We start from the raw sequence: 27,975 nt of genomic DNA on the forward strand, positions 1-27,975 counted from the left end.
CCATGCCCCAATCCTCCTTAATGCTACAGAAGATGTTCTAAGTACCATAAATTAATTTATGGCATAATTTCAATATAAAGTTCTTTATGTTCTAAATATTCATACAGTGAAATAAACATTCTTTCAACCTCTTATAATGCTTGTGGACCACCCCTCCCACCACACTCATCTTTGCTCATTACCCTTCTACCGCACTGGCTGGCCACTCTTCTCTCTCTTTCTAGACATCAAGTTTGCTTTTCTTCCCTAGCCTTTGGCTCTTGCTTTCCTTTCCTGCCTCAGTCCTCAGCTGAAATGCTACCACTTCAGAGAGGCTATTCTTGACACCCTTTCTTTTTTATTACCCCCCAGTTTTGTTGAGCTATAACTGATATAAAACATTATATATGTTTAAGGTATGCAACACAATGATTTGATATATATATACATATTGCATTTGTCACTATCTTTTATATCATTTATTTTATTAGTATTTTATTTTCTCCTCAGCACTTATGACTCCCTGCAATTTTTAAAAATCTTCTTATTTACTTCTCATTTCTTGACACAGGGTATATAAATTCCATGTGAACAGAAGGCCTATTCTCTAGTGGCCACAAAGTATCAGACACATAGTAGCTGCTCAGAAAATCTGTTGAATGAATGAAAAATATCCGTCATAGGGGAAAGCGATGGGCAAGTGTTTCTTAACAAAAATAATAACCTCAAGTGAAGGAAAAACTTAAAAGGGAAGAAAATAAGAAGAAATACAAAATGGGAGATAAATGGAAAGATATGATAAAGAAGGGAAGGGAGGCACCGGGAAGAGAAGGAGACAGAGAAAAGAAGCAAAAGAAAGATAAAAGGACAGAGGAAAGAACAGAAGGGGAAGATGGCCTAGTAACTGAGAAGTGATTGTGTGCCACTGGTCTAAGTGACTTTTTTTTCCTTTGGATTGCTTTCTGTGTCTTTGAATTAAAGTCTCTTTAAAAGTTGGTTGAACCATCTTCCCAGATCTGCACTGAACAAGCTTTAGCTAGAATCATACCTGTAAGATTATTCTGTCCAATTCCATTTTACATATGAAGACACAGAGCCCTACTGAAGCAAAGGATCTTGCCTTGGATTATAGACCTAAGGGGTAGCATATGTAGAGGTAGACCCTGGATTTCCTGATGCCCAGGGTTTTACAGAAAAGCAATAAAGGTGATATGAGCTCTAAATTTCTAAAACTAATCAGTCTCAGAGTTCTCCTGGTTTAGTAACATACTGGTTTAGAGTGACTAAAAAAAAAAAAAAAAAGCATGCAGCTGCCAACACTGTCAAAGTGAACTTTCCTTCACCCTCTAAGCAATGTGTGTGTGACCAATGATTACCTACCATGCCGCATAGTTACTATTGTTTCTGGTCACTTGCCACTCAGGTGAAACTACAAATGTGAGATGAGGCAGAACCTGAAACAATTTCCTAAACTGAATAATGATTTATACAGGCTGGATTTAGGTACAGAATAAATGGAGCATGTGAGGGCTAAAATGAGGTTTATGGTGCTTTCCATATTCAAATATCATAATTTTTATTCTGTTATTTTTGTCCTTAACTAAAGTTTTTCCATGAGAAATATTAAAGAGAGGTCAAAAGGTACAAACCTTTAGTTATAAAATAAATAAATAATGGGGTTGTAATGTACAGCATGACAACTATAGTTAATAAAACAATATTGCTTATTTGAAAGTTGCTAAGAGAGAAGATCTTAGAAGTACACATTGCAAGAAAAATACACTTTATATAGTGACAGATGTTAACTAGACTTTCTGTGGTAAACGTTTTGCAATATATATAAATATTGAATCACTATGTTGTACATATGAAACTAATATTATAGTGTATGTCAATTATGTCCGACTCTTTGTGACCCTATGTACTGTAGCCTGCCACGCTCCTCTGTCCATGGGATTTTCCAGGTAAGAATACTGAAGTGGGTTGCCATTTCCTTCTCCAGGGGATCTTCCTGAACTGTGGTCCTGGAGGAGACTCTTGAGAGTCCTTTGGACAGCAAGGAGATTAAACCAGTCAATCCTAAAGGAAATCAACCCTGGATATTCATTGGAAGGACTGATGATGAAACCGAAGCTCCAATACTTTGGCCACCTGATGCAGAGAGCTGACTCACTGGAAAAGACACTGATGCTGGGAAAGATTGAGAGCAGGAGGAAAAGGGGGCAACAGAGGATGAGATGGTTAGATGGTATCAGAAAAGGGGGCAACAGAGGATGAGATGGTTAGATGGTATCACCAACTCCATGGACATGAGTCTGAGTAAACTCTGGGAGATAGTGAAGGACCAGGAAGCCTGGTATGCTGCAGTCCATGGGGTTGCAAAGAGTCGGATATGACTGAGCAACTGAACAACAACCACAAATGTCAATTATACTTAAAAAGAAGGCACACTGACAACAGAGAAGTGATTTTTATATAGTCAATCATGGATGACCCTCCCTTATTCCTAGTCATAAATCATAAACTCCAATTTGATTTCATTTAGTAGTTTCCATATTTTCCCCCATCATTAAAAAAAAGCCAGTATCAGCAGGCAAATACCAAAAAATTTACAGCTCTGAATTTTGGTGTCTCTCTTTCTTCTGCCCTTCTGTGATAAAATGACCCAAAAGTAATCAAAAGGAGAAGTACATCCAACCCAAAGATGCTATGTATGTAACTAAGCTTATAGTCAAAGCATATTAATGCCAAATACTGTTTGACCAATTTGGAAAATGTTTTATATGAATTTGGTAGAGTCTGAAGAACTTTTAAACTACAGGAAAGTTACCTATACCATCTCAAAAGGACTCTTCATCTCATTACTCTGCTCACAACTATTTCTTTACAGAGAAGCACATTGCCTTTTCTTTTACAATAACATTCTTTCCCAAGAATTCTTTGGCCCCAAACATGGCTCACTGAGTAGATACAGTCAACAATAGCCAAATGGCCAATGATCCATCTTCAAAGGACTTACTCACTGACACATATGAGAAAACAGTTACAAATGTAAATGAAGAAGAGATTTTTCCATAATCTATTGCCTTCTTTGCATAATAAACAGAGTTCAGAACTGTTTAGGAGTTTGCAGTCTTCCAAGAGCCTATTCATACGCCCAATTGGAGCCAATAAAAGCTTTTTGTCTAACCCAAATAGATTCTGTACATACTTCTCTCTTGCCTCTCCCTCTGTTAAGTTTCACCTAAAAGTTTTCCTCCTTTTCTCTAAAATTCTAACTCTGTATGTATGATTTTTGCATTTCAAAAAATTATGTTTGATCAGAATGAAAATTATGCACAAGGGGACGCCAATGTGGCTTGTTCTGAAAGCTGAATTTTTACCTTCACATTTCTATTTTATTAGGCATGCCCAATTCTCTGCCTCTTAGACCTTACAACATCATCACAAAACTGCAAATCAAACCATAAATGGGTTTCCCTTGAACATAAATTGTCCATGACTTACTTGACTGTTACTCTGTTGGACGTATCCTGTAGGTCACTCGGGTCAAAAAGTTGAGATTCCTTAAGGCCGAGCTCTTTACAACCTCTCAAGAATAATATGATATTGTCCTGCAAGGAAGAAAAGAAATCTAAGTCTATATTATTTAATATTATTTCATGAACCAGTCTTTCCTCTTTAATAGTCCAAATCACTGGAGAGAAGACAATCATTAGGGCAGTGAGAGTCAGGTATGAGTCGTGGCTTGTTAGATAATAAAATCATACTTTGTTAGGAAATCCTGGAATAAACAGACACTTCAAACTTCTGAACCCACAGCTATGTCAAATTTATTTTTCTTCCCTTTACCTTTCACAGTGGTGTAAAACTGTAAGTTAAATGCCACTGAAAAATAAAACTTAGAGGACTTCCCTGGTGGTCCAGTAGTTAAGAATCTACCTGCCAATGCAAGGAACAATGATTCGATCCCTGTTCTGGGGAGATTCCACATCCTGAGAGGTAACTACTAAGCCTTCACTTTTATGCCTGTGTTCTGCAACAAGGAGTATCCTTTGCTTGCCACAATTAGAGAAAGCCTGCTTGCAGCGCCGAAGACCCAACACAGCCCAAAATAAATGAATACATAATTTTTTTTTTTTAAAGAAAAGTGTAACTTAGCCATTTGAGGGAAGTAGTCTCAGGTGGCGCTAGTGATAAAGAACCTGCCTGCCAATGCAGGAGACACAGGAGACGCTGGTTTGATCCCTAGGTCAGCAAGATCCCCTGGAGAAGGGCATGGCAATCCACTCCAGTATTCTTGTCTGGAGAATTCCATGGACAGAGGAGCCTGGTGGGCTACAGTCCATAGGGTCACAAAGAGTTGAATACGACTGAAGTGACTTAATACACAGTACTCCTATTACTTCAAATTTTGTCCATGTCTTATTGCCTAGAATCTGATTCAACATTTTTTTAAAAAAATAAGTTTTACTACCTAAGAGTCATCTTTGAGTTTTTCTTTCTAACTGGTCTTCAAAAATACATCCTTTATCAGTGGGTTTTGATCAATAATACCTCTTTGTGGACTGTAAACTGAATTAAATCGGTGGGGGAAATCTAGACTTAACTGGAAGGGGAAAAAGAGGGAGCAAGGAAATCTTTTGGAAATAACATCAAAGACTTTCCTCATGGTGACGCATTTGTCTATCAGGTACAAGTTGACTTTGGCCTGGCAGAGTAGCAGACACCATCAACAGCTGAGGAAGGCTCTGGTCTTCATCTGTTCAGAGTCATTAAGAATAAACAAATGAAAAAAAAAAAAAAAAAAAAAAAAAAAAAGAATAAACAAATGGCTCTGGAAGGGATGGCAAGTTGTGAGTCATCCTTTAGGAACTCTAGGACATTAGCTGCAGATTCATCAGTTATGTCTTCATAAAAGACTTTGTAAAAGATGAGCTAACTGGTTCCATCAAGTAGTTCAAACTTCAGGAAAGGAATGATGAAGACTGGTTCCAGGAGCCGGATCAATGTGAAGTGAGAGTGAAATTTGCTCAGTCATGTCCAACACTTTGTGACCCCATGGACTATACAGCCCATGGAATTCTCCAGACCAGAATACTGTAGTGGGTAGCTGTTGCCTTTTCCAGGGAATCTTCCCAACCCAGGGACTGAACCCAGGTCTCCCACATTGCAGGCAGATTCTTTACCAGCTGAACCACCAGGGAAGCAAACCTATCTAAATGCTCTAAGACAGATGCTACAAAAATCCGAAGTAATGGTGGTGGTAAATAACTCATATATTCAAAGTGCAATTTAACAAAGTGAACAAAAATCATTGTATTTCCCAATGACCAGTGTGTAGGCAGGATTCTGCTAATAAGATAGCCCCTAAGAATCTCACCCCCCGGGGGACACACTCTATACAATCTCCTTCCCTTGAGTGCCAGTGGAGCCTGTGCATATGGTAGATTATCACTCTGTGATTATGTCATTAACCACTTGGCTTTGAGTTGATCAAAAGAAAGATGGCCTGATTGTGCCTGATCTAATCATGGGAGTTTTACAAAGAAGATGAGGTCAGAGTTCCTGCTGGCCATAGGTTCTATAGCTGCAAGGAGATGCATTCTGTCAACAATCACATGAGCTAGGAAGAGGCCTGGAAGAAGCTCAGCTTGGACTTCAGCCCCTGCCAACACCTCAATTTCAGCACTGGGAGCCCCTGAGCAAAGAATTTAGTCACACCATGTCAATATTCTGATTATAGAAACTAAGATAATCAGTGGATATTGGCTGAAGATGCTAAGTTTATAGTAATTTTTTAGGCAGCAATAAAAATTAATATATCCAGGCTCAAAATAACAAGAGCAATAGCAATAAATTGCTAACCTTTATATAGCCCTTATTAAATGCCAAGCATTCTTCCAAGAATTTTACATATATTAACTCATTTAATTCCTGCACAACCTTATGAGGTAGGTACTATGATCATCCTCATTTTATAGATGAGCAGTGTGAGGCATGGAACAATTAAGCATCATTAAGGCTTCCCTGGTAGTTCAGTTGGTAAAGAATCCACCTGCAATGCATGAGACCCTGGTTTGATTTCTGGGTCAGGAAGACCCCCTCAAGAAGGGATAGGCTACCCACTCCAGTACTCTTGGGTTTCCCCTGTGGCTCAGCTGGTAAAGAACTGGCCCACAACATGGGAGACCTGTGTTCGATCCCTGGGTTGGGAAGATCTCTTGGAGAAGGGAAAGGCTACCGGCTCCAGTATTCTGGCCTGGAGAATTCCATGGACTTGTATAGACCGTGGGGTCTCAAAGAGTCAGACATGACTGAGTGACTTTCACTTCACTTCAACCAGTGAGTGGTGAAGGAACAAAGGCCACACAGCCAGGAAAGAATGGAGGTGCAAAAAAGCATGGCAGACATGAGGAAATCAAGCATCAAATCTGAGGCTGGTACCAAAGGAAGAGGAGGCTTTGGAGTCAGGGGCTGATCAAAGGGGCCCTTGAAGGCCATGGAAGGCACAGCAGTGGTAATGTGAGAAATAAATGCCCAGGTCTGCAGCAGAAGTAGATTGTTGGGGGTAGGCCTTGGGGAGGAGATGGTGCAAAGGAACAAGGCAGGAGACAGGGAAACCAATGAGGAGATACTCCAATCTCACCTCCCCCCAATGGAGGCTGGCCCACCCCAGTATGTTGTCTTTCCTGTGTCCCTGGATTTTTTTCAGTGGGTAAGAAGTACCATCATTCATAAGACCTGTGTCATGTACAAGACATATTGTAGACTGACAGTGAGCTGGTTATAGTCTGAAGTCATCCATACCCTTCAGAGTCTCTTCTCCAATCACTTTGTGTGTTTTAAAATTATCCAATTTGTCTTTGGAGTTTTTCTATTTTGCATCCCACTTCCACAGGTTTGTAGATGTTCAGGTGAGTCTTTTGCAGGGCATGCAGCAATCTTTCTGGTTGGCCTATGAGCTCTGAGGGCTTCTAACCCAGAGGAAATTAAAGGATGGGTCTCAGAACTCTCTAGGAATCATCTGGGACCCCAATAATAGGAACAGACCAGTGACCGCCCCGACGTGGTTCCATCAGAGGCGCATGACTGTGGCACATCAGATTTTCAAGGAAGGCGCGAAAGTGTTCGTCTCACGTGCACTAGCAGAAGTGCCTCTGAGTGCTGCACACAGACTGCAAACACAGAAGCACTGTGTTGCCAGTCGGGCTGAACATTTTGGGCTGCAAGATTTAAATAACGGCAGGTCTCCTTCCAGTTTCGTGCTGCAACCTAATGATGCTGGAGGGGAGCCAGACCCCAGTCAGGAGAAAAGCCAGAAGGAAGAGCCCCCTCAGCCAAGAGCTAACAAGGGCAGCGACCAGAGCGGGCAGGGAGGGCTGTGCCTTTAATTACTTAAAATGCATCCTGCAAATTCCCATCTGCCTTGCTCTTCACACTGAGTTTTTTCCGCATTTACAACTCCAAGCAAAACTAACAACCTAGTGTCTTAGCTTCTGAAGCCAAGCAACACAAGTGTGTCTCAATCCTGGGAAAGAAGTGGAGACACTGATTTACCACAATGACTATTCTATTTAGCTCTTACTCATATAGTATTGAAAACTCATTAATTCTTAGGCTTCAAAAGAAGTTTTTTAAAAACTCTTCAAAAATGTCAATGTCATGATAAAACAAAAATTGGAGGCTGAAGAGACATGATGAACAAATGTATCATATGACCTTTGATTGGATCTTAGATCTAGAAAGGAAAAGTATAATAAAGACTATAAAAGTTCAGTTTAAAGGTGGACTGTTGTCGGATAACATTATTGGATGATGTTAATTTTCTTAGGCATGACAATGATAGTGTTGAGGTTATATGAAAGAATACCTTTATTTTTAGGCAAACATATGGATTTTTCAAGGACAAGTTATCATGTCTATAACATAATTTCAAATGGTTCAAGAAAATAAAATGTGTGTGTGTGTGTGCATGCGTGGGCTTCCCCAGTGGCTCGGTGGTATAGAATCCGCCTGCAATGCAGGAGCCTCAGGAGATGCAGGTTCAGTCCCTGCTCGGGAAGATCCCCTGGAGAAAGGCATGGCACCCCACTCCAGTATTTTTGCCTGGAGAATCCCATGGACAGGAGGAGCCTGGCAGGTTACAGTCCATAGGGTTGCACAGAGTCGGACACAACCAAAGGGACTTAGCATGCACACACATGCATGCATAGGAGAGATGGAAACAGATAGGGAGAGAGAGGATGCTATCTGTTGATTATGGAAAAAGAGATAAAGCAAGTATGGCAAAATACTAATAACTGGCAAATATAGATCTCAAAACTTGGCCATTTTTTTTTTACAGCCTGGTGGGCTACAGTCTAAAGGGTGGCAAAGACAGTAAATGTGGCATTGTGGGCCTATGGTGGTCTCTGTCAAAATGACTTAACTCTACCTGCATGCATGATTAGTTGCTCACTAATGCCTGACTCTTTGTGACCCCATGGACTGTAGCCTTCCAGGCTCCTCTGTCCATGGGAGTTTCCAGGCAAGAATACTGGAGTGGGTTGCCATTTCTTTCTCCAGGGGATCTTCCTGACTCAGGGATCAAAACTGCATCTCCTGTGTCTCTGGCATTGCAGGCAGATTCTTGATCAGCTGAGCCATCGGTGAAGCCCCAACTCTGTCACTGTAGCCAGACAAATACACAAATGAGTGGAAGTGTCAGCCTCCCTATATACTTCACTTACACAAGCAGGCATCGGGCTGGATTTGGCCCACAGGCTGTAGTCCACTGGCCTTGTTCTAGGTAACCAGTATTCCAGTATTGATTATGTCATCTATACATTTGAAAACCTTCCCAAAAAGTTTAGAGAAAAGGTTTTAAAATGTGTAAAAATGTATTCAACTCCATAGGGTTGTGAGTTCACTCGCAAAACCAGTTTCCTAAAACTGAAGGGAAAAATAACAGTTGCCTCGGAGACAACTGTTGCAAAGTCTCTGAGGTAAAGGCTCCAGCGCTACTGATGGAAAGTTTTCTATTTCTGGCTAATGGGAAAGTGCTGTAACATGAGTCTCAATTTAACACAGATGCGGAACATAAAGTTCCTGAAAGAGTCCATTTTGTGCTCAACTAATAGTAATGTATGGGTTTATACCTCTGTTTACCTAAGGACTATGCATTCACTCCTTGTTCTTGGCCCAGGCGTTCCCCATGTCACTAATCTGTGGGCCCACAGTGTGTATGAAAACATTTCCTGGGGGCCCGGGTTGAGGCCTGAGCTTTCCGCCCTCCCCAGGGCCTGTTCTCTGAGGAAGCCCTGATGCTTCTCTCCCTTCCCTTCTTGCTCCAAAGTCAAGATGAAGGAAGGCCAGGATGGTCTCCACCTCCAGAGTTTCCCCAGCATATAGTAGGTAGTCACTACATATTAAAAACAAATTAAGCACTACATTCTAGGTACTTAGAAGAATGAAAAAAAAGAAAAACATACAAAATTATGGTGGATGAAATGAGAAGGGCTTAGAAGTATCTTATCTTCAGGATTAATTTTCATGACCTATCATGTAGCTGGATTTGTTCAAGATACATGTAAACAGATTTGTTTAAGAAAAATTGTCTAATTAGACAATGGAAATGAGGGAACAAATGTACCATGGAACACAGTGTAACAGTTTTGGGTCAGGAGGACTCTAGTTAGAATTCCAGCCTTATCCACGTACTAGTTACATGGCCTTGGGCATGGTTCCTAACATTGCTGATCTTTGGATTTCTAATCTGTGAGGTGGGGGATGCCATTAATCTTATACAGATGACAGAGTTATGAGAGTTGGACAGTAAAAAAGGCTGAGTGCCAAAGAATTGATGCTTTCAAACTGTGGTGATGGAGAGAACTCTTGAGAGTCCCTTGGACTGCAAGGAGGTCCAACTAGATCATCCTAAAGGAGATCAGTCCTGAATATTCATTGGAAGGGCTGATGCTGAAGCTGAAACTCCAATACTTTGGCCACCTCATGCAAAGAGCTGACTCATTGGAAAAGACCCTGAGGCTAGGAAAGATTGAAGGCAGGAGGGGAAGGGGACGACAGAGGATGAGATGGTTGGATGGCATCACCGACTCGATGGACATGAGTTTGAGTAAGTTCCGGGAGTTGGTGATGGACAGGGAAGGCTTGCATGCTCCAGTCAGTAGGGTTGCAGAATCAGATGCAACTCGGTGACTGAACAACAACAAATATTGAGAACACAGCCCAGTGTCTCTAGTGTTTCCAGACACTCATTATATGGATGTTATGTATTATTATGGCTTATTGTCAACTCAGGTTAAGAAAGGACCAGAGAAAGTGAGAAAACTCTATCCATCAACAAAAAGCAGTATTTACAGCCCTTGCCGGTTACATGGGAGATTCTTTTTTTCTTTTTTTTAAAGGGTAGTTGCAATTACTGCTGTTTAGTGTTACAAATTGCCAACTTGACTTACATAGGCTGCCTCAAACACAGGTGTAAGCTATGTACCAAAAGTCATTTCTAAGAAGATGGCTTGTAGGTCATCATTTGTAATTATCTCACAGAATTAGTCTTTGCATGGTGGTTGCCAGTTTAGGCCAGAAAAACCTATTAATCCAAAATGTAACCGAAGAGGAGTCTTAATTACTCTGTGGAACCTAACGGGCTGAGCAGAACAATGTCTCAGCTGGAAAGCTTATTCAGAAAGGCCTGCCTGTGCTCTCGGAGAAGGCAATGGCACCCCACTCCAGTACTCTTGCCTGGAAAATCCCATGGACGGAGGAGCCCGGTAGGCTACAGTCCATGGGGTCGCTAAGAGTCGGACACGACTGAGTGACTTCACTTTCACTTTTCCCTTTCATGCACTGGAGAAGGAAATGGCAACCCACTCCAGTATTCTTGCCTGGAGAATCCTAGGGACGGCGGAGCCTGGTGAGCTGCCGTCTATGGGGTCGCACAGAGTCGGACACGACTGAAGCGACTTAGCAGTAGCAGCAGCCTGTGCTCTAGGCTGTAGTCAGATGGAGGATTCCAAAGGCCGTAGAGGAGGCTTCCATGGCCCAAGGCAGCACCTCAGGAGGCAGGGGCAAGAGTGAGAGGGAAGAAAGGCAGGCCAGCAATTCATTCCTGTGCAGCCCCTGAGACACATCACTGTCTCACCTAGGGTCTCCCTACTGTCTTCAGAAAGCAGCAAGGACCTGCTTGCTCCCTTTCCCTTTCTCAGCTGTCACTTCCAACTGGCAAGGGGTTTCTCCTTTCCCTTGATCCACTGAGGAGCAGTGTGTAGCTTTCTGGCTCTGAGGAAGGCACCAGCCCTTAGTGGATCTCTAGAGAAACCAGACAAGGATTGAGAAGCCTCCTGCTCTACCCAATCTCCTTGGCTTTATTTCCTTTATAGCCAACAGGGAAAGGGAAACACGATGATGGGTTTGGAGTTCACAGAAAATGAATGTAACGCTCATTTGGGTTTCAAATGAACCCAGATGTCTATATTGCCAGGTATTTAAAATACAATATATATTTTCAGAATTGGATTAGAAGTTTCAAGCCTCATTCAAACTTTTTTTAAAGATCAGTAAAATAAGAAGCTTCCTAGACTTTTAGCAGTAATACTAGATGCCAGAATAAATCGAACTATATCAATGTTTTGAGTGAATATAAATTAGAAATCTAGCATTCTATTCATACTAAGTCAAACAAGTGGCATCAAAATGTCATAAATTTTTTAGCTAGGAAAAAAATATTAAATTTTCTAAAATATGTATTATATTATACATACTATTTATAATATGTATACAAAAGCTTTTCTGCTGTGCTCGATAAAGCCTTGGGAAAGGACTTAAAAAAAGAGAGAGAAAGAAACTGGAAAACAAATCAGATGAAATGGGAGCACCAAATATGAAACAGAAAAAGTAAAACAAGCTAGATAAAAGTAAAAGATCATCACATAGTCCAGTTGTTTTTAAACATGGCTGCTCATTAGAATCACATCTGGAGCTTTGGAGAAAAAACAATATCTGGGCTTCTTAGATACACCTATCATTTAAAAGTGTACATTTAATTTCCAAATACATGGGGTTTTTAAAGTATCTTTGATATTAATTTCTCACGTAAATGCTTTCTTCTCTGCAATCATCCTTTGTTTTTTCAGTCTTGTAATTTGAGGCTTTCCATGGCTAAGTCAAAGATCTCTCTTGGTAAATGTCACACCGCACTTGAAAATATGTGGATTATTTTCAAATATATTTTCATATTGATTTCTAACATAATTCACAGTAATAAGAGAACAGACTGTATGATTTCAATACTTTAAACCATGAAATTTTTCACGTTGTTTTATGTCCCTGAATATGTTTCAGTATCTCTTGGTTTATAATCTTTAGGAACTTGAATAGAATTTTTACCCTGCTGTTGTGTAAAAATTGTATATATCTTACTTATGTTGAATTGATTCATAAGACTTTTCAGGTCTACTCTATCCTTTTACTTTTCTGACTATTCATTCTATTAGTTTTTGAGAGCTTGATATTGAAACTCTAGCTAAAAATCTTAATTTATCTACTTAAAAAATAATTGTAATATACAGTGGAACTATATGTAACTTGGTTCTGTATTTTCCAAGTTGCCTATAAATGTGTTATCATATTTTCATAATTAAAAATTTTAAATGCTATATATATACATATATATATATAAAGCTTCTGTATAATTTTCAATTTCTATAAAGGAAAAGACTATGTGGAGGTAGCAAAATGTAAACTGACATTACATTTGGTAAATTATAATCTTAACCTATTTCTATAGTAAATGTTTGCTTCAAAAATCTTAATAAGGATTAGGGTAGCTCAGAAAGATTTGCAAGCATATCTGAGAAGATCCAGACTTCTCTTGAAAATCAATAACTAATGGCAATGTTACTTTTCTGTTCTATCTCTAAGGCTTTTTTTGTTTAATGGTTTGTGCTAGGTTTCTTGCATTTGAAGCAAACAAATTCCCTCTAACAGAAGTGCAATTATGAAATTCAGAACTTAAGGAATACATTACCAAAATATCTGCAGGAACTTACCCCGCAATTAATAGAATTTGGGGATTTCCTGTACCTGCCGTGAGTTCACGGTCGCTCTCCTAACCTGCATGGGTTCCAGCCTGGCTCCATTAACTGGCGGATGTCCAGCCACAATCAGTACTCGCCAGACTTTCAACGCACTTGAGTTTGCCAGGAACACTTAATGAGGATACCAGGCCTTCCACTGAGAGGCAAAGGCGGCTCACTCTGCCTGGGGGAATTCTGGGGAAGTCTGACCCAGAAGGTGGCTGCTGGGTTGCTGCTTGCAGAAGAAGAAAAAATGTTATGGATGGGAAGTGAGTAGAAGCACAGTGAGTTGCAAGGAGAGAATGGGGAGGGGAAGAGAGTTCTGCAAGGTAAGCCTGGGAGAGTTTGTGAGAGCCTTGTAAAGGATTTGTGAAGCCTTGTGAAGCACTGTTCCTAGGCATTGGGGAATCAAGTCCAGGCAATAAGGACAGAAAGAGTCCTGAGATTGACCTCTATTTTAGGAGAATATGTTGGGTGGCAGCAGGAGAGATCCGCTGGGTGGAGGGAGAGGGTCTGTTCAAAATTATAAGAGCTCTGGGAGATGTGGAAAAGCCTGAACTCATTCAGAAGTTAGCCAAAAAATTCATTTGGGATTTTCCATAGGATGAAATGGAAAAACCCAAATGAACTTTTTGGCCAACCCAACAGTAAGGGCAGAAAAGGGGGAGGGTGCAAGTACCCACTGCTGGCTTGGCAGTTGAGTGGATTCAGGAATAGAGAGTGAGGAGAAGGAGAGGGGTTTGGAGTGATGGTAAAGTTTTCAGCCATTAAGACCATCTTAAAAAATAGAGGAAGGGGAGATTTGTGAGAAACAGAAATAATAAATGAAGCTTGGAACATTCCACATTCCAAGAGCCACGGTTCATCAGGAGCTCGTATTTTGGTTGGCTACTCAGAGGCTGAACGGCCTTGAGCAAGTTGCTTACATAATCTCTGCCTTAGCTTTCTCTTGAAAGCCCAGGTCCTTACAAAGACTTACAAGGCCCTACAGGAGCTGCTGCCCACTACCTCTCTGCCCCCACCCCCACCCACCTTGCTCCCCTTCCCTGCAGCCACACACAGCTCCTTCCCTGCTGATCCTCAACCAACCAAGAAGATCCCTGCCAGGGCCTTTGCACTGCTCCTTTTCTTACCTAGGTATTATCTAGAATGATACTTTTTTTTTTTTAACATAATTAAGATTTATACAATTTCCACATAACAGAAGGATACAAATTCCTTTCAAGCTCCCAAGATTATAAACTAGGAGACACTGGAACATACCCAGGGACATAAAACAAGGTGCAGAAATTTCAAGGTCTAAAGGTATTGAAATCATACAGCATCTGCTATCACTGTGGATGTTAGAAATCAATATAGAATGGTCTCTTATATACAAAAAGTAAACAGTCAAGATATATGCATGGAATGAATGAATGACCATAATTGTGGGGATACATACAATGTCATAGAGATGTTGTGGAGTTAAATAAGAAAATATGTGTAAAGTGCTTAAAATAGAACAATGTTCGGCACAATAAATGTTTTCCATTGTGATATTTATTTCTATTACTAGAATAAAACTGTTAAGTAATCAATGAATGGAATTTCTGATTAGAAGGACATTACTGACATTGGGGACACCGTCAATGGAATGAGAGAGTGAAAACCAGATTGCAGGAAGTTAGGAAATTAGTGTAGAATAAAAACAATAGAGAAAACACAAAGGGACACTTCTGGGAAGTTTAGCAGAGAAGACATTAAGAAAAGGTATAGTGGGTCAAAGGAAGGCTGGCTGATTGTTTATTTTAGGGAAGTGGCAGGTAAAGAGAGACATGGAACCCTGCTTGCCCCAGAGCTTCTTTGCCTTCCCAGACCACTGACGTATTACCCTCCTCATGAGGAATCCTCGTTGTGAGTAAGGTCTGAGCTATCAGTTTTCACTATGTGACCTTCCATCCTGCACACCATTTCCATCAGTCATGGAGAACTCTGGTCCCACGTCAACTACAGTCAACATTCTAGGTGACTTTTCCTCCTACAGAGCAACCTGTTCGACAGCCTGGCTTTATAGTCTGACTTCCTCAATTCCAATCGTTTTTACTCATACGCTCTATTTTAGGATCATAATTCTCACCCACACCTGCCCTGTGGAAATCCCAATTTCCAATATCCTACTCCTCGGCCTGAGTACCTCTCCTCCCAGGTTTCTCATTCCTTCTCTCCCACACACCTGCTCTTTCATCTCTAGACTCTGTCTCTTCCTTTCAGTTCATTTCCCTCTCCTCTCATTGCCTTATTTCCTTCCTGATCCAGTCCAGACTAGTGTGACTATTCAGCTGCTCCACTGCCTAGACCTTCAACAGCCCCAGCTCTCTGCCTTTCCTCTAGGGAGCAATGACCAGGAAAAGGAAATGCAGAGGTGGAACAGTTAGCCTTGGACATGAGCCTTGGAGGCTAAGCCAACCACTTCTTGTCTCTGCTTGAGGAGGGGAGCAGGTATGTCCACTCCTCATGTTTTTCCACGGAGGAACAACACTCCTGGCCCCTCACTCTTCCTCCCCTAAGTTGGTTTGGGAGAAGGAACAGGGAGGGCATGCTCAGTGCAGCCAGCTTGGCATTTCCTCTCTGCGGCAGATGGCCTGTCCATAGGACACATGTGTCCTGTCTGTCTCTGCCGTGCAGGAAGGGGCCTCTCTCTTGGGAGTGAAGCCTGTGGTTGTCCAGCTGTGCTGGGAATGGGTGAATGAATTTAATTCAGGAGCAAGGATTAGCAAACCCACTTGGTTGCAGCTCTAAACCCACACTCTCCTATTTGTTTCATAAGAAGTAAAGCTGATGTTTTCATCTCTATCTGACTCCTCTGTTTATGTCTCAGCTGGGAGGGAAAGAGAGGAGTATTATTTACTGATCACCCTAAATCCCTAGCTCTCTGCTCCTGGTGCTACTGGAAATGATGGTGCTTTACTGGGTCCGGAACTGCTACACATTTCCAAGCTCCTGCCTCAGTGGGCCCACTTGGTCATCCTTCTGGGGCTCCTGGCCGGCCCTTCTCCCATCCTTGCAGAGGGTTTCACAAACCTCCTCTGCTTTCTAAAAGCTCTCTGCCATGTCCTCACCTTCTTCTCCCATCAACAGATAGATGTCATTAGCTCCCAAGAGTTAATCCCTTTGCATCACCCTTCCCACATTCTGCATCTAAATACTTTTTAAAAAAAGAATATAAAGTTGACAACTGCAGACATTCGCAAGCAATCAGTTAACATGTTTTCATCAATGGGAGCGAAATGGGGGTCAGTGTCAGGGTGAAGAGCAAATAGCCAGCAGTTAGGCTCTATTAGCTTTAATTTTTATACTTATTCAAAAATATTAATTGCATACGTATAGTATGAAAGGGTTTCCTAGATGGCTCAGTGCTAAAGAATCTGCCTGCCAAACAAGAGATGTGGGTTCAATCCCTGGGTTGGGAATATCCCCTGGGGAGGAAATGGCAACCCACTCCAGTATTCTTGCCTGGAAAAGGAAACATCAACCCATTCCAGTATTCTTGCCTGTTTCCCATGGAAAGGAGCTTGGTGGGCTACAGTCCATGCGGCCGCAAAGAGCTGGATACAACTTAGCAACTAAACAACAACAAAAAGTATGAAAAGCAATGTGCTAAATGCTTTGGGCAGGAAAGGGTCTTGAAGAGAGCTGGGACTCTTATTTGCAAGTGAGAGAGGCCCAGATGGACGCAGGCTTTATTGGGTTACAGAGCCCAGTGCATCCCAGCTACAAGGAGGTAGGGGGGCAGCTGACCCTTTGAAACAACAGGAAACCAAGGCTTCATCTATTTGGAACCTGGAATTGCTTCATCTCCTATCCACTTGCTCTGCACACTGGCTGGATTGCTTTCACCACACACAGGTTTCCTTCACATGGATCCCCTAGTTTCCAATCTCATACATGAAGATTGTCACCACTTGAGAGGATTGACTTTTTTTCATTTGCAGTTTGAAAAAATACCAGGAAAGGAAAAGACCCTTATTGGTGTGCCTGGGGTCAGGTCCCCTCCCACAGTGACTAATGGGACAAGTTAAAAGAGATCATGAATCATTTAAATCAATGGTGGGGAGGAAGAGGAGCCAGAACAGTTTCCCAAAGGAGAATGTGATTCCCTAGGAAGGGGACCTGGGGCAGACAAAACCAGCAATACTGGCTACCTTCACAAAAGCAGACCAGATGTGGATTTTTATCTCAGAGTTCTTACAGAGTAAAAGACAGAATTACCATCTTTCACAGTCCAAATATAACAGATCAAATTTAGTTTTACCCTAAAGATGTTCTTTTGAAAGGGGTCTCTGCATTAAGTCGCCATGCTGCCTCAGTTTCCCAAAGGTAACAGGCTTGATGCCAAAGATGGCCAACCACAGAATGAGGCATGCCCATGTTGCTTAACTAACTCTGCTGGAAGAGCTTTAACAAGCACAGTTCCTCATCAATACAGCAGTTGGACCCTAGCTCTTCTTGTGTCAGAACACTTACAGAAATAGAGTTCCCAGACCCAAAAGTTCCAGCACCTTGATTTTATCTCTCTTTCTGGATTCTGACTGTCCACAGAGCAGATGCTTCTCCTTTCAAGGACTTAATATTCAAGCCTACTTAAGGGTCAGTGTCATAGTGCTATCTCAGGAGAACTCAGATGCCAGCCTATCAAAGAAACTGTCCAGATTCCAAGGCTGTTACCCCACCAAAAAATGACCAAACTCTCTCCAGACCAAAAACAACTTTATTATGTTATATGGCCAGGTGGTGTTTCAGCATAATTTATAAATGGTATTTGGTAATTAAATAACAAAATAGTTTTCAGTGATGTAAGAATAAAACTGCTTAAATTATCTATCATACTTCATTAAATAATACTCATATATTTGACATGTAATATAACTTCAGCATTTCTTACAGCAGTGATGGTCAAACAGTGATCTGTGGGCTACTGTGGGTTTGGTACTGGTTCATGATGAGAAAAATGAAGAACTGGAAAACAGCATTTAGAAACGTCTATAACAACTTGGCATTCTAACCACATCCAAGTCTGTGATCCCTGGACACATCTCACTGAACAGAGCACACACCATTTTGGATGTTGTCCAACCTGAATATTGTGTGACCTGTGTAGTTAATGGCACTAGGATCACACATCAGCCCAAACTGAATCACAAATTAAACAAACAACAACAAAATGCAAATCAAAACCACAATGAAATACCATCCTCCTGTAATGCAGGAGACCCTGGTTCCATTCCTGGGTTGGGAAGATCCACTGGAGAAGGGATAGGCTGCTGCTGCTGCTGCTAAGTTGCTTCAGTCGTGTCCGACTCTGTGCGACCCCATAGATGGCAGCCCACCAGGCTCCGCCATCCCCGGGATTCTCCAGGCAAGAATACTGGAGTGGGTTGCCATTTCCTTCTCCAGTGCATGAAAGGGTAAAGTGAAAGTGAAGTCACTCAGTCGTGTCCGACTCTTAGCGACCCCATGGACTGTAGCCTACTAGGCTCCTCCGTCCATGGGATTTTCCAGGCAAGAGTACTGGAGTGGGGTGCCATTGCCTTCTCCGAGGGATAGGCTACCCACTCCAGTATTCTTGGGTTTCCCTTGTGGCTCAGCTGGTAAAGAATCTGCCTGCAATGTGGGAGACCTGGGTTCGATCACAGGGTTGGGAAAATGCCCTGGAGAAGGGAAAGGCTACCCACTCCAGTATTCTGGCCTGGAGAATTCCATGGATTGTATAGTCCACCGGGTCACAAAGAGTCGGACGTAACTTTCACTTTCTTCAAGATGACTATTTAAAAAAAAAAACAACACAGAAAATAACAAGTGTTGGCCAGAATGTGGAACAACTGGAACCCTTGTGCATTGCTGGTGGGAACGTAAAATAGTGTAGCTTCTATGGAAAACAGTTTGGCAGTTGCTCAGAAAGTTAAACACAAGTTAAGTATGATCCAGCAATTCCACTTCTAGGTATATAACTGAAAGAACTGAAAACAGAGACTCAGATATCCGTGCATCAAAGTTCATTTCCCAATAGCCAAAAAGTAGAAACAAACCAAACTGTCTGTCCATAAACAAATGAATGGATAAACAAAATGTGCACTATGCATATAAGGGAACATTATCCAGCCTTAAAGAGGAAGGAAATTCTGACATGCAGTGCAACATGGATGAACCCTGAAAACAAGAAGCTAAGTGAAATTAGTGAGACACCAAAACACAAATACTATATGATTCCACTTATATGAGGTACCTGGAACAGGGAAATTCATAGAGACATAAAGACTCCCAGACTTCATAGAGACTCCCAGACTAGGGGCTGGGAGTTCTGAGGCATAGAGAGATGTTGTTTAAGAGGGACAGAGTTACAGTTTGCGACGATGAAAAAATTCTGAAAATGGTTAGTGGTCATTTTGTACCAACAGTGTTAATGCACTTAACGCCACTAGATTGTACACCTGAAAAAGGTAAAAATGGTCAATTTAATGTTGTCTATATTTTACCAGACACACACACACACAAAAACACAAAAACCCCCCAACAATAATAAACCCTGTTCTTTATCACAATAGTACGAGAATCCTCGTCCTAGAGTGTATGTCCAAAGAGGTTCTGGACCAAATAAAACTTGGAAAATGCTACATAAAATAGCCCCAGTTAGAGTTCATAAAGCTCAGGCTAACAGTTGTGAGAAATTCCTTACTAAGAAACTTCTTTAATTTTAACTCAGCGTTTCCTAAACATATGGACTTGAGAACCTTTTTGTCACCATACATCTTTTAATATCTCACAAAACGTGGTTTAAGAAATGCTGAGCCAGATGAACTACCAAAACATGGTTTGTACTTTCAAGTCACACACAAATAAGAGTGCAACAGTCATCACACTTAGGTTGTAGCCCATAGTCTAAAATGATCAACCTTTGGTTAGACCCTCCCATCAGTGCCTACACTGGCAATGTGAACCCACCAGGCATACCAGGCTAGCAAGAGTCAAACAGTCAGGGTCTGCTTCATCTGCGTGTCCTTTAAGCTCCATAATAAGGATACATTTCACATCTGTCTTTATAGGGCTGCAAGTTAAGACAACGATTTACTAGTTAGGAGTGACCCAAAGAACAAAGTACTTCATAGCCTAGGTCAGACATGTGGATGACATTAGGAAAAGAAACAGGCTTTTAGAGTGCAAATGAGTGTGCAAAGCAGGGGTTATATCAGTAGATACAAATACCATTCCCCCCTATCATATTTAAAGGTCACAACCTTTCTGCTGAGAAGGCAAAAAAGTCAGCAAGAAAGGAAATACCAAAAGGTAAAAAACCAAAAGCAACCTTTGCATTCATCAAAATATAGCATGTCTTAAAGGAGTTTTAGTATTTTTAATTCTTTGGCTGGAGAAAAGCTCACTTAAAATGGTCCACTGACATTAAAACATACGTACAAAGTAAGAAGAGGTATTCAGAATAGGCTTTTGAAGCACAAAAGAGAAATCTGGTGAAAACATCACAGACACTCTTTTTATTCTTTCAAGTTTATCAGGTTCTTAGCCCACGCTGGGGCTGCCTGTACTATTCCAAATTTTGTCTCTGTAATTCAAAAAAGGTGTGGAGAAAAGATTGTCTTTGAATAACTCTAGATTCTTGACTTTATAATCATGCACAAGTGGAAACCACATTTCATCTTCAAGGAACATTTTTTAAAAAGGATATTCAAAATAATAAATTTTCCATGGATACTGGTTTCCTCTTTCCAAGTTAGTGTTGGGTCTAATTTATACAATAAATCTAATGGGCAAGTTATCTCTTGCAAATAGCACCTAGCACATTCTTGGCATCTGAAAAGAGTTAACATGTTGCATATGCTCTTCATGTTCACAAAACAAGGTACCTGAGAAAAAATATCACGGGGTGGGAGGGTGAGCATAGAAATGAGGAGACCACCAGTCGGCTGCAAAGGACCCTCTCCTACGCACTTGGGTTTTGAAAGTATATCAATGGGGCTGAAACTTCCCTGGTGGTCCAGTGGTTAAGACTTCACCTTTCAATGCAGGTGGTGCAGGCTGGATCCCTGGTTGGAGAGCTAAGATCCCACATGCCTCATAGCCAAAAGCCCAGAAAAACATAAAATAGAAAGAGTACTGAAATAAATTCAATAAAGACTAAAAAAATGGTCCACATTAGAAAAAAAAAGTACTGAGGCTCTGTAAGGTGTCTGGGACTTTGAAATTTATAACATATTTAATTCTAGCAACCTAGCCATCATGGTCAACAAAAGAGTCCGAATGCAGTACTTGGATGCAGTCTCAAAAATGACAGAATGATCTCTGTTCGTTTCCAAGGCAAACCATTCAATATCACAGTAATCCAAGTCTATGCCCCAACCAGTAACACTGAAGAAGCTGAACGGTTCTATGAAGACCTACAAGACCTTTTAGAACTAACACCCAAAAAAGATGTCCTTTTCATTATAGGGGACTGGAATGCAAAAGTAGGAAGTCAAGAAGCACCTGGAGTAACAGGCATATTTGGCCTTGGAGTATAGAATGAAGCAGGGCAAAGGCTAACAGAGTTTTGCCAAGAGAATGCACTGGTCATAGCAAACACCCTCTTCCAACAATACAAGAGAAGACTCTACACATGGACATCACCAGATGGTCCACATCGAAATCAGATTGATTATATTCTTTGCAGCCAAAGATGGAGACGCTCTATCTGGAGACAGTGAGCAAAAACAAGAACAGGAGCTGACTGTGGATCAGATCATGAACTCCTTATTGCCAAATTTAGATTGAAATTGAAGAAAGCAGGGAAAACCACTAGACCATTCAGGTATGACCTAAATCAAATCCCTTATGATTATACAGTGGAAGTGAGAAATAGATTGAAGGGACTAGATCTGATAGAGTGCCTGATGAACTATGGACGGAGGTTCAGGACATTGTACAGGAGACAGGGATCAAGACAATCCCCATGGAAAAGAAATGCAACAAAGCAAAATGGCTGTCTGAGGAGGTCTTACAAATAGCTGTGAAAGGAAGAGAAGTGAAAAGCAAAGGAGAAAAGGAAAGATATTCCCATCTGAATGCAGGGTTCCAAAGAAAAGCAAGGAGAGATAAGAAAGCCTTCCTCAATGATCAGTGCAAAGAAATAGAGGAAAACAACAGAATGGGAAAGACTAGAGATCTCTTCAAGAAAATTAGAGATACCAAGGGAACATTTCATGCAAAGATGGGCTTGATAAAGGACAGAAATGGTATGGACCTAACAGAGCAGAAGATATTAAGAAGAGGTGGCAAGAATACACAGAAGAACTGTACAAAAAAGGTCTTCATGATCCAGATAATCACGATAGTGTGATCACTTACCTAGAGCCAGACATTCTGGAATGTGAAGTCAAGTGGGCCTTAGAAAGCATCACTACAAACAAAGCTAGTGGAGGTGATGGAATTCCAGTTGAGCTATTTCAAATTCTCAAAGATGATGCTGTGAAAGTGCTGCACTCGATATGCCAACAAATTTGGAAAACTCAGCAGTGGCCACAGGACTGGAAAAGGTCAGTTTTCGTTCCAATCCCAAAGAAAGGCAATGCCAAAGAATGCTCAAACTACCGCACAATTGCACTCATCTCACATGCTAGTCAAGTAATGCTCAAAATTCTCCAAGCCAGGCTTCAGCAATACGTGAACCGTGAACTTCCAGATGTTCAAGCTGGTTTTAGAAAAGGCAAAGGAACCAGAGGTCAAATTGCCAACATCCGATGGATCATCGAAAAAGCAAGAGAGTTCCAGAAAAACATCTATTTCTGCTTTATTGACTATGCCAAAGCCTTCGACTGTGTGTATCACAATAAACTGTGGAAAATTCTGAAAGAGATGGGAATACCAGACCACCTGACCTGCCTCTTGAGAAACCTGTATGCAGGTCAGGAAGCAACAGTTAGAACTGGACATGGAACAACAGACTGGTTCCAAATAGGAAAAGGAGTACGTCAAGGCTGTATATTGTCACCCTGGTTATTTAACTTATATGCAGAGTACATCATGAGAAACGCTGGGCTGGAAGAAGCACAAGCAGGAATCAAGACTGCCAGGAGAAATATCAATAACCTCAGATATGCAGATGACACCACCCTTATGGCAGAAAGTGAAGAAGAACTAAAGAGCCTCTTGATGAAAGTGAGAGAGGAGAGTGAAAAAGTTGGCTTAAAGCTCAACATTTAGAAAACTAAGATCATGGCATCTGGTCCCATTACTTCATGGGAAATAGACAGGGAAACAGTGGAAACAGTGTCAGAGTTTATTTTTTGGGGCTCCAAAATCACTGCAGATGGTGATTGCAGCCATGAAATTAAAAGACGCTTACTCCTTGGAAGGAAAGTTATGACCAACCTAGATAGCATATTAAAAAGCAGAGATATTACTTTGCCAACAAAAGTCCATCTAGTTAAGCTATGGTTTTTCCAGTAGTCATGTATGGATGTGTGAGTTGGACTATAAAGAAAGCTGAGTGCTGAAGAATTGATGCTTTTGAACTGTGGTGTTGGAGAAGACTCTTGAGAGTCCCTCGGACTGCAAGGAAGTCCAACCAGTCCATCTTAAAGGAGATCAGTCTTGGGTGTTCATTGGAAGGACTGATGTTGAAGTTGAAACTGCAATACTTTGGCCACCTCAAGCGAAGAGTTGACTCATTGGAAAAGACTCTGATGCTAGGAAGGATTGGGGGCATGAAGAGAAGGGGATGACAGAGGATGAGATGGCTGGATGGCATCACCGACTCGATGGACATGGGTTTGGGTAAACTCCGGGAGTTGGTGATGGACGGGGAGGCCTGGCGTGCTGCGATTCATGGGGTCGCTAAGAATTGGACACAACTGAGCGTCTGAACTGAACTTCTAAGTATGTCTACCTTAACAGATGTGGGGAAATACGATGTCTAAAAAAGTTCAGTTGAGTTCACTGTTTTAGTGGTGTTTAATTGTGGGATATCAATGTTCTGGAGATGAATGGTGGTGATGATCATGCAATAATGTGAATGTACTTAACGCTATTGAATTGTACACTTAAAAATGGTTAAGATGGTAAATTTTGTGTTATGTGTATTTTGCCACAAGAAAACAAAAGATAAGCTTAGTACCTTCCCAAGATTACAGAGTGTGTCCATGACAAAGCTAAGAGGTAAACTGGTCTGATTCAAAGCCCATAGTCTTTCCTGATAGCTCTCAAAAATAACAATACAGATGATGGTGGTATTATAAATTAATTACAAACATCATCATTTCCATTCTCATTTTTATCATTGGTTTGGTAAGTGCTTATTTTGTGCCAAACACTATTCTAAGGAACTTGTATGTATTTATATGCTTATTCCTCACAACAACCCTACAAGGGAGGTGCTATTATTATTCCTATTTTCTAGATGAGAAAGTGAAGTACAGAGAGGTAACATAACTTCCCCAAGGGCACACAGCTAATAAACCCAGGTAGTCAGAGCCTAGATCCTCTGCTCTTTACCTCTTATTGTATTGCCTCTTGGTGTATAAAGACATGGGCTTCCCAGGTGGCTCAGTGGTAAAGAATCCGCCTCCCAATGCAGGAGACTCGGGTTCAATCCCTGAGTCAGGAAGATCCTCTAGAAAAGGAAATGGCAACTACTCCAGTATTCTTGCCTGGGAAATCCCATAGACATAGGAACCTGGAGGGCTACAGTTTATGGGGTCACAAAGAGTTGGACATGACTGAGCTACTGAGCACGCATATAAAGACATAAACCTCATGTGTTTATGACGATTCACAAACCAAAAATGTCAATAGGTTATAAATGATATTTAGACAAGTTAAAATTCTAGTTCACACCTAGTCTTTGAAGATATCTATTTTAAAGATAGCTTAAATACCATCATTCATTAAATTTTCCCCATGACTCTGGGCCACATTCCTTTGGCACTGCCTGAACCACGATGTTTGGCAGCATGCACATTCAGCTCTGTATTATGGTCCGAGTCTACAGCTTCCCCACTGGGTATGCCATGAGTTTTCACACATGAATTCACCCTTGTGTGCAATCCACTATTTTAGGATTAGCACAGTGACTAGTACTCCTCATATCTGCAGTAAATTTTTCTTAATTCACTTGGAATAGTTTAAATACTGCTACTATCTAATCTTTAAGCGTCAGCTCTGTAACCATCAGGTTTCTAGAGTTCTTATCAATGGTAAGTTTTTAACTACCTTTGTAGTCCCTTTATGATAATCCAGTATCTTCAAGGTTTCCACTGCTCCTGGGGTCAATTTTCATTTGTATTTTGCTAAGAAATCATCCTTTTCCATTAGTTTTCACACCTCTTACTAAAGGGTTGTGTATACACATCTCAACATGATTGTAATTTTCCTTGGATTTATTGCTTTGTCATTTTTATTTATTTCATCTGTTTCTGCTATCATGTTTTTCCCTTAATTGGGCTTTTGAGGGGTTTATCTATTTAATTGATCTTTTCAAAGAGTGAGCTTTTGGATTTATTCATCCATTATTCTATCTCTTTAATTTCAGCTTTCATCTATTAATCCTCTCTTACTAATTTTTTAGGGTTTTTTGTTCCTTTTTATTTTGTAAGTAATAAGTTGAACTATTTTTTTTTCCTTTATTCTTTACAAAAGAATAAAACATTTCCTCTGCGTGTTTTTACTATGCTTAAAAGTTCTGATAAAGAAATATTTTTTCTTTATTTTTTTCATTTCTTTCCCAGTAACTTTAACTTCCTCATTGATTTCCTTCTGCTCCCAGGGTTATCAATGGGTGTGTTTTATAATTTGCAAGTGGATAAGGTTTTTAAAATTATCTTCTTGCTTTTTCTTTCTGCTCTCACTACATCATAAACGGGAAGCTGCTGCTGCTGCTGTTAAGTCGCTTCAGTCGTGTCCGACTCTGTGTGACCCCATAGACGGCAGCCCACCAGGCTCCCCGTCCCTGGGATTCTCCAGGCAAGAACACTGGAGTGGGTTGCCATTTCCTTCTCCAATGCATGAAAGTGAAAAAGTGAAAGTGAAGTCGCGCAGTCGTGTCTGACTCTTCGCGACCCCTTGGACTGCAGCCTACCAAGCTCCTCCGTCCAAGGGATTTTCCAGGCAAGAGTACTGGAGTGGGTTTACCATTGCCTTCTCCAATCAGGAAGCATACCTTCATAAATCTCTCTCCTCTCTTTCAGTTTTTGAAGGCTTTCTTTGTGATCAAGTATGTGATTCAAGGGAAGGAGATGGCATTAAATAATTCAAGGACATTTACCTGTCTATTTTTATCTATTTGATTATGATCTTTGAAAGTTGACATGAAATTTTTTCACTTAACAATTGTTCTACAGGACACTGACTATGACATGATGAGAAAAAGTAAGAGATTTGGAATTAAAAACTACTCTCTCCTTCCTTCATAGGACTGAGTCTCAGTTACTTGGTCTGTAAAATGTAAATCACACTTACCTGCTTTGCAGTGTTACCAGTGAGGAAATTAAATAAGCCTGGTGTGCTTTCCCTTCCTACACAATGCCTTCCTAAAAATGCCAGGTAGTTCATCAAATACTGCCCTTAAGAAGCAGCTCTCTGTAGCCCTACTAGGTAAGAACATCCAAGTGGGATCTTGCTCCTTGGACCACACAGCAGTAAAGAAATGGACACATGGGGAATACCCTGGCAGTCCAGTGGTTAAGGACTCTGGATTTGGGTTCAATTTCTGTTTGGGGAACGAAGATCCCGCAAGCTATGTGGCATGGCTTTAAAGAAAGAAATGGACATACTGCTGCATGTACATTGTACAGGCTCTTGTGTGTTGCACAGAGAGGATCCTAGAGAAAGGCAGCCATCCTAGCCCGTGTCTTTTGAAGTAAAGTGCTTTAATTCCCTTAAAACACTGTAAGCGTGTGTGATGGCGGGGCGGGGGTGGGGGTGGCGGTGGGGAGGAGAAGGAGGACTTAAAGCAACTTTGCTGTTCTGTTCAGCACTTTTGAGAACATCTTTGAAATTAAAGACTGATTGAGAAAGACATCAAAAGAGTTTGATTTGTTTGATGTTTGGACATATATACATGATGCAGATAACTGCTGGATTAATGGTGACCGTCTGTACACCAGATGGACCATGTGATGGTGTTGAGACATCTGACTCAGCGGCACTGGAAAATCAGATTAAGGTAAAACCATCCTAGCACAAGAGATTCTCCCACCCCATGTTTAAGGGCACAATGTTCTGTGGTTTGTTTAAAAAACTTCAGCAAAATATCACTGTGTAAGAACCAGAAGTGAGCTATGATTATGCCTATCACCTTCTGTAAATGGACAAGACTCCTACAGGACAGCTATCAGGATGTGGTGAACCGGTCTGACACTGAGAAATTCATCACTGGGTATAACAAAGTAGCTGCCTGTAGACTTACATAATCATTTTAGATTGGATATTTCTAAAAGCAGTGTTAATTCTAAGTAGCTGAATTAGCAAAAAGGAAAAAATAAAAACACAAAAATCCCATCCTCCCAGAGCATTCTCTTTTGTCCCACTAAAAAACTGTTTATTTTTCTTTTGTGAGCTTTACTTGTAAGAAATACAAATGGCAAATATGTGGGGGAAATTTCAATCTCCTAATTTTTTTTTAATGCAAGTTAAAACAGCATAAAAGCCAATTTTACCCTAGATTGGCCAAGAAGTATACAAATGCTAAGATCTGGTGCAGGGGAAGGTAAGAAGAAACTGTCAGTCTCTTATTTAGCTGGCAAGAGTGTGAACCAGTTACCCACTACCTTTCAGAAAGGCAATTTAGAAATAAGTGTCAAAAGCCTTAGGATTTTTTTATTTCTTGGATTCAGCGAGTCACCTTTCAGGAATATGCTCTAAAGACATAAACATGAATCATTTACAAACAATTTTG

The 27,975-nt window shown here is 41.0% G+C and overlaps 1 protein-coding gene across 47 annotated transcripts in view; it reads right to left on the bottom strand.

Annotated features, from left to right (window-relative positions):
* LIMCH1 (LIM and calponin homology domains 1) overlaps window positions 1-27,975 on the bottom strand; it is a 385,789-nt gene that overhangs the window by 105,375 nt on the left and 252,439 nt on the right. For 19 of the 47 annotated variants that reach the window (XM_081591247.1, XM_081590981.1, XM_081591195.1 and 16 more), the window contains one exon: window positions 3,445-3,593. Coding sequence is in view for 23 of the 47 variants with exons in the window: in XM_081591195.1 (XP_081447321.1) it covers window positions 3,445-3,468 (24 nt within the window). In the remaining 24 variants the exon portion in view is untranslated. The remainder of the gene's footprint in view (window positions 1-3,444; window positions 3,594-27,975) is intronic. The other 28 variants (XM_081591125.1, XM_081591084.1, XM_081591077.1 and 25 more) reach the window with 2 other exon arrangements.

Source organism: Giraffa tippelskirchi, chromosome 1 (genome assembly GCF_054371585.1).
Source record: "Giraffa tippelskirchi isolate mGirTip1 chromosome 1, T2T-mGirTip1v1.2.pri, whole genome shotgun sequence".
Taxonomy (NCBI): Eukaryota; Metazoa; Chordata; class Mammalia; order Artiodactyla; family Giraffidae; genus Giraffa; species Giraffa tippelskirchi.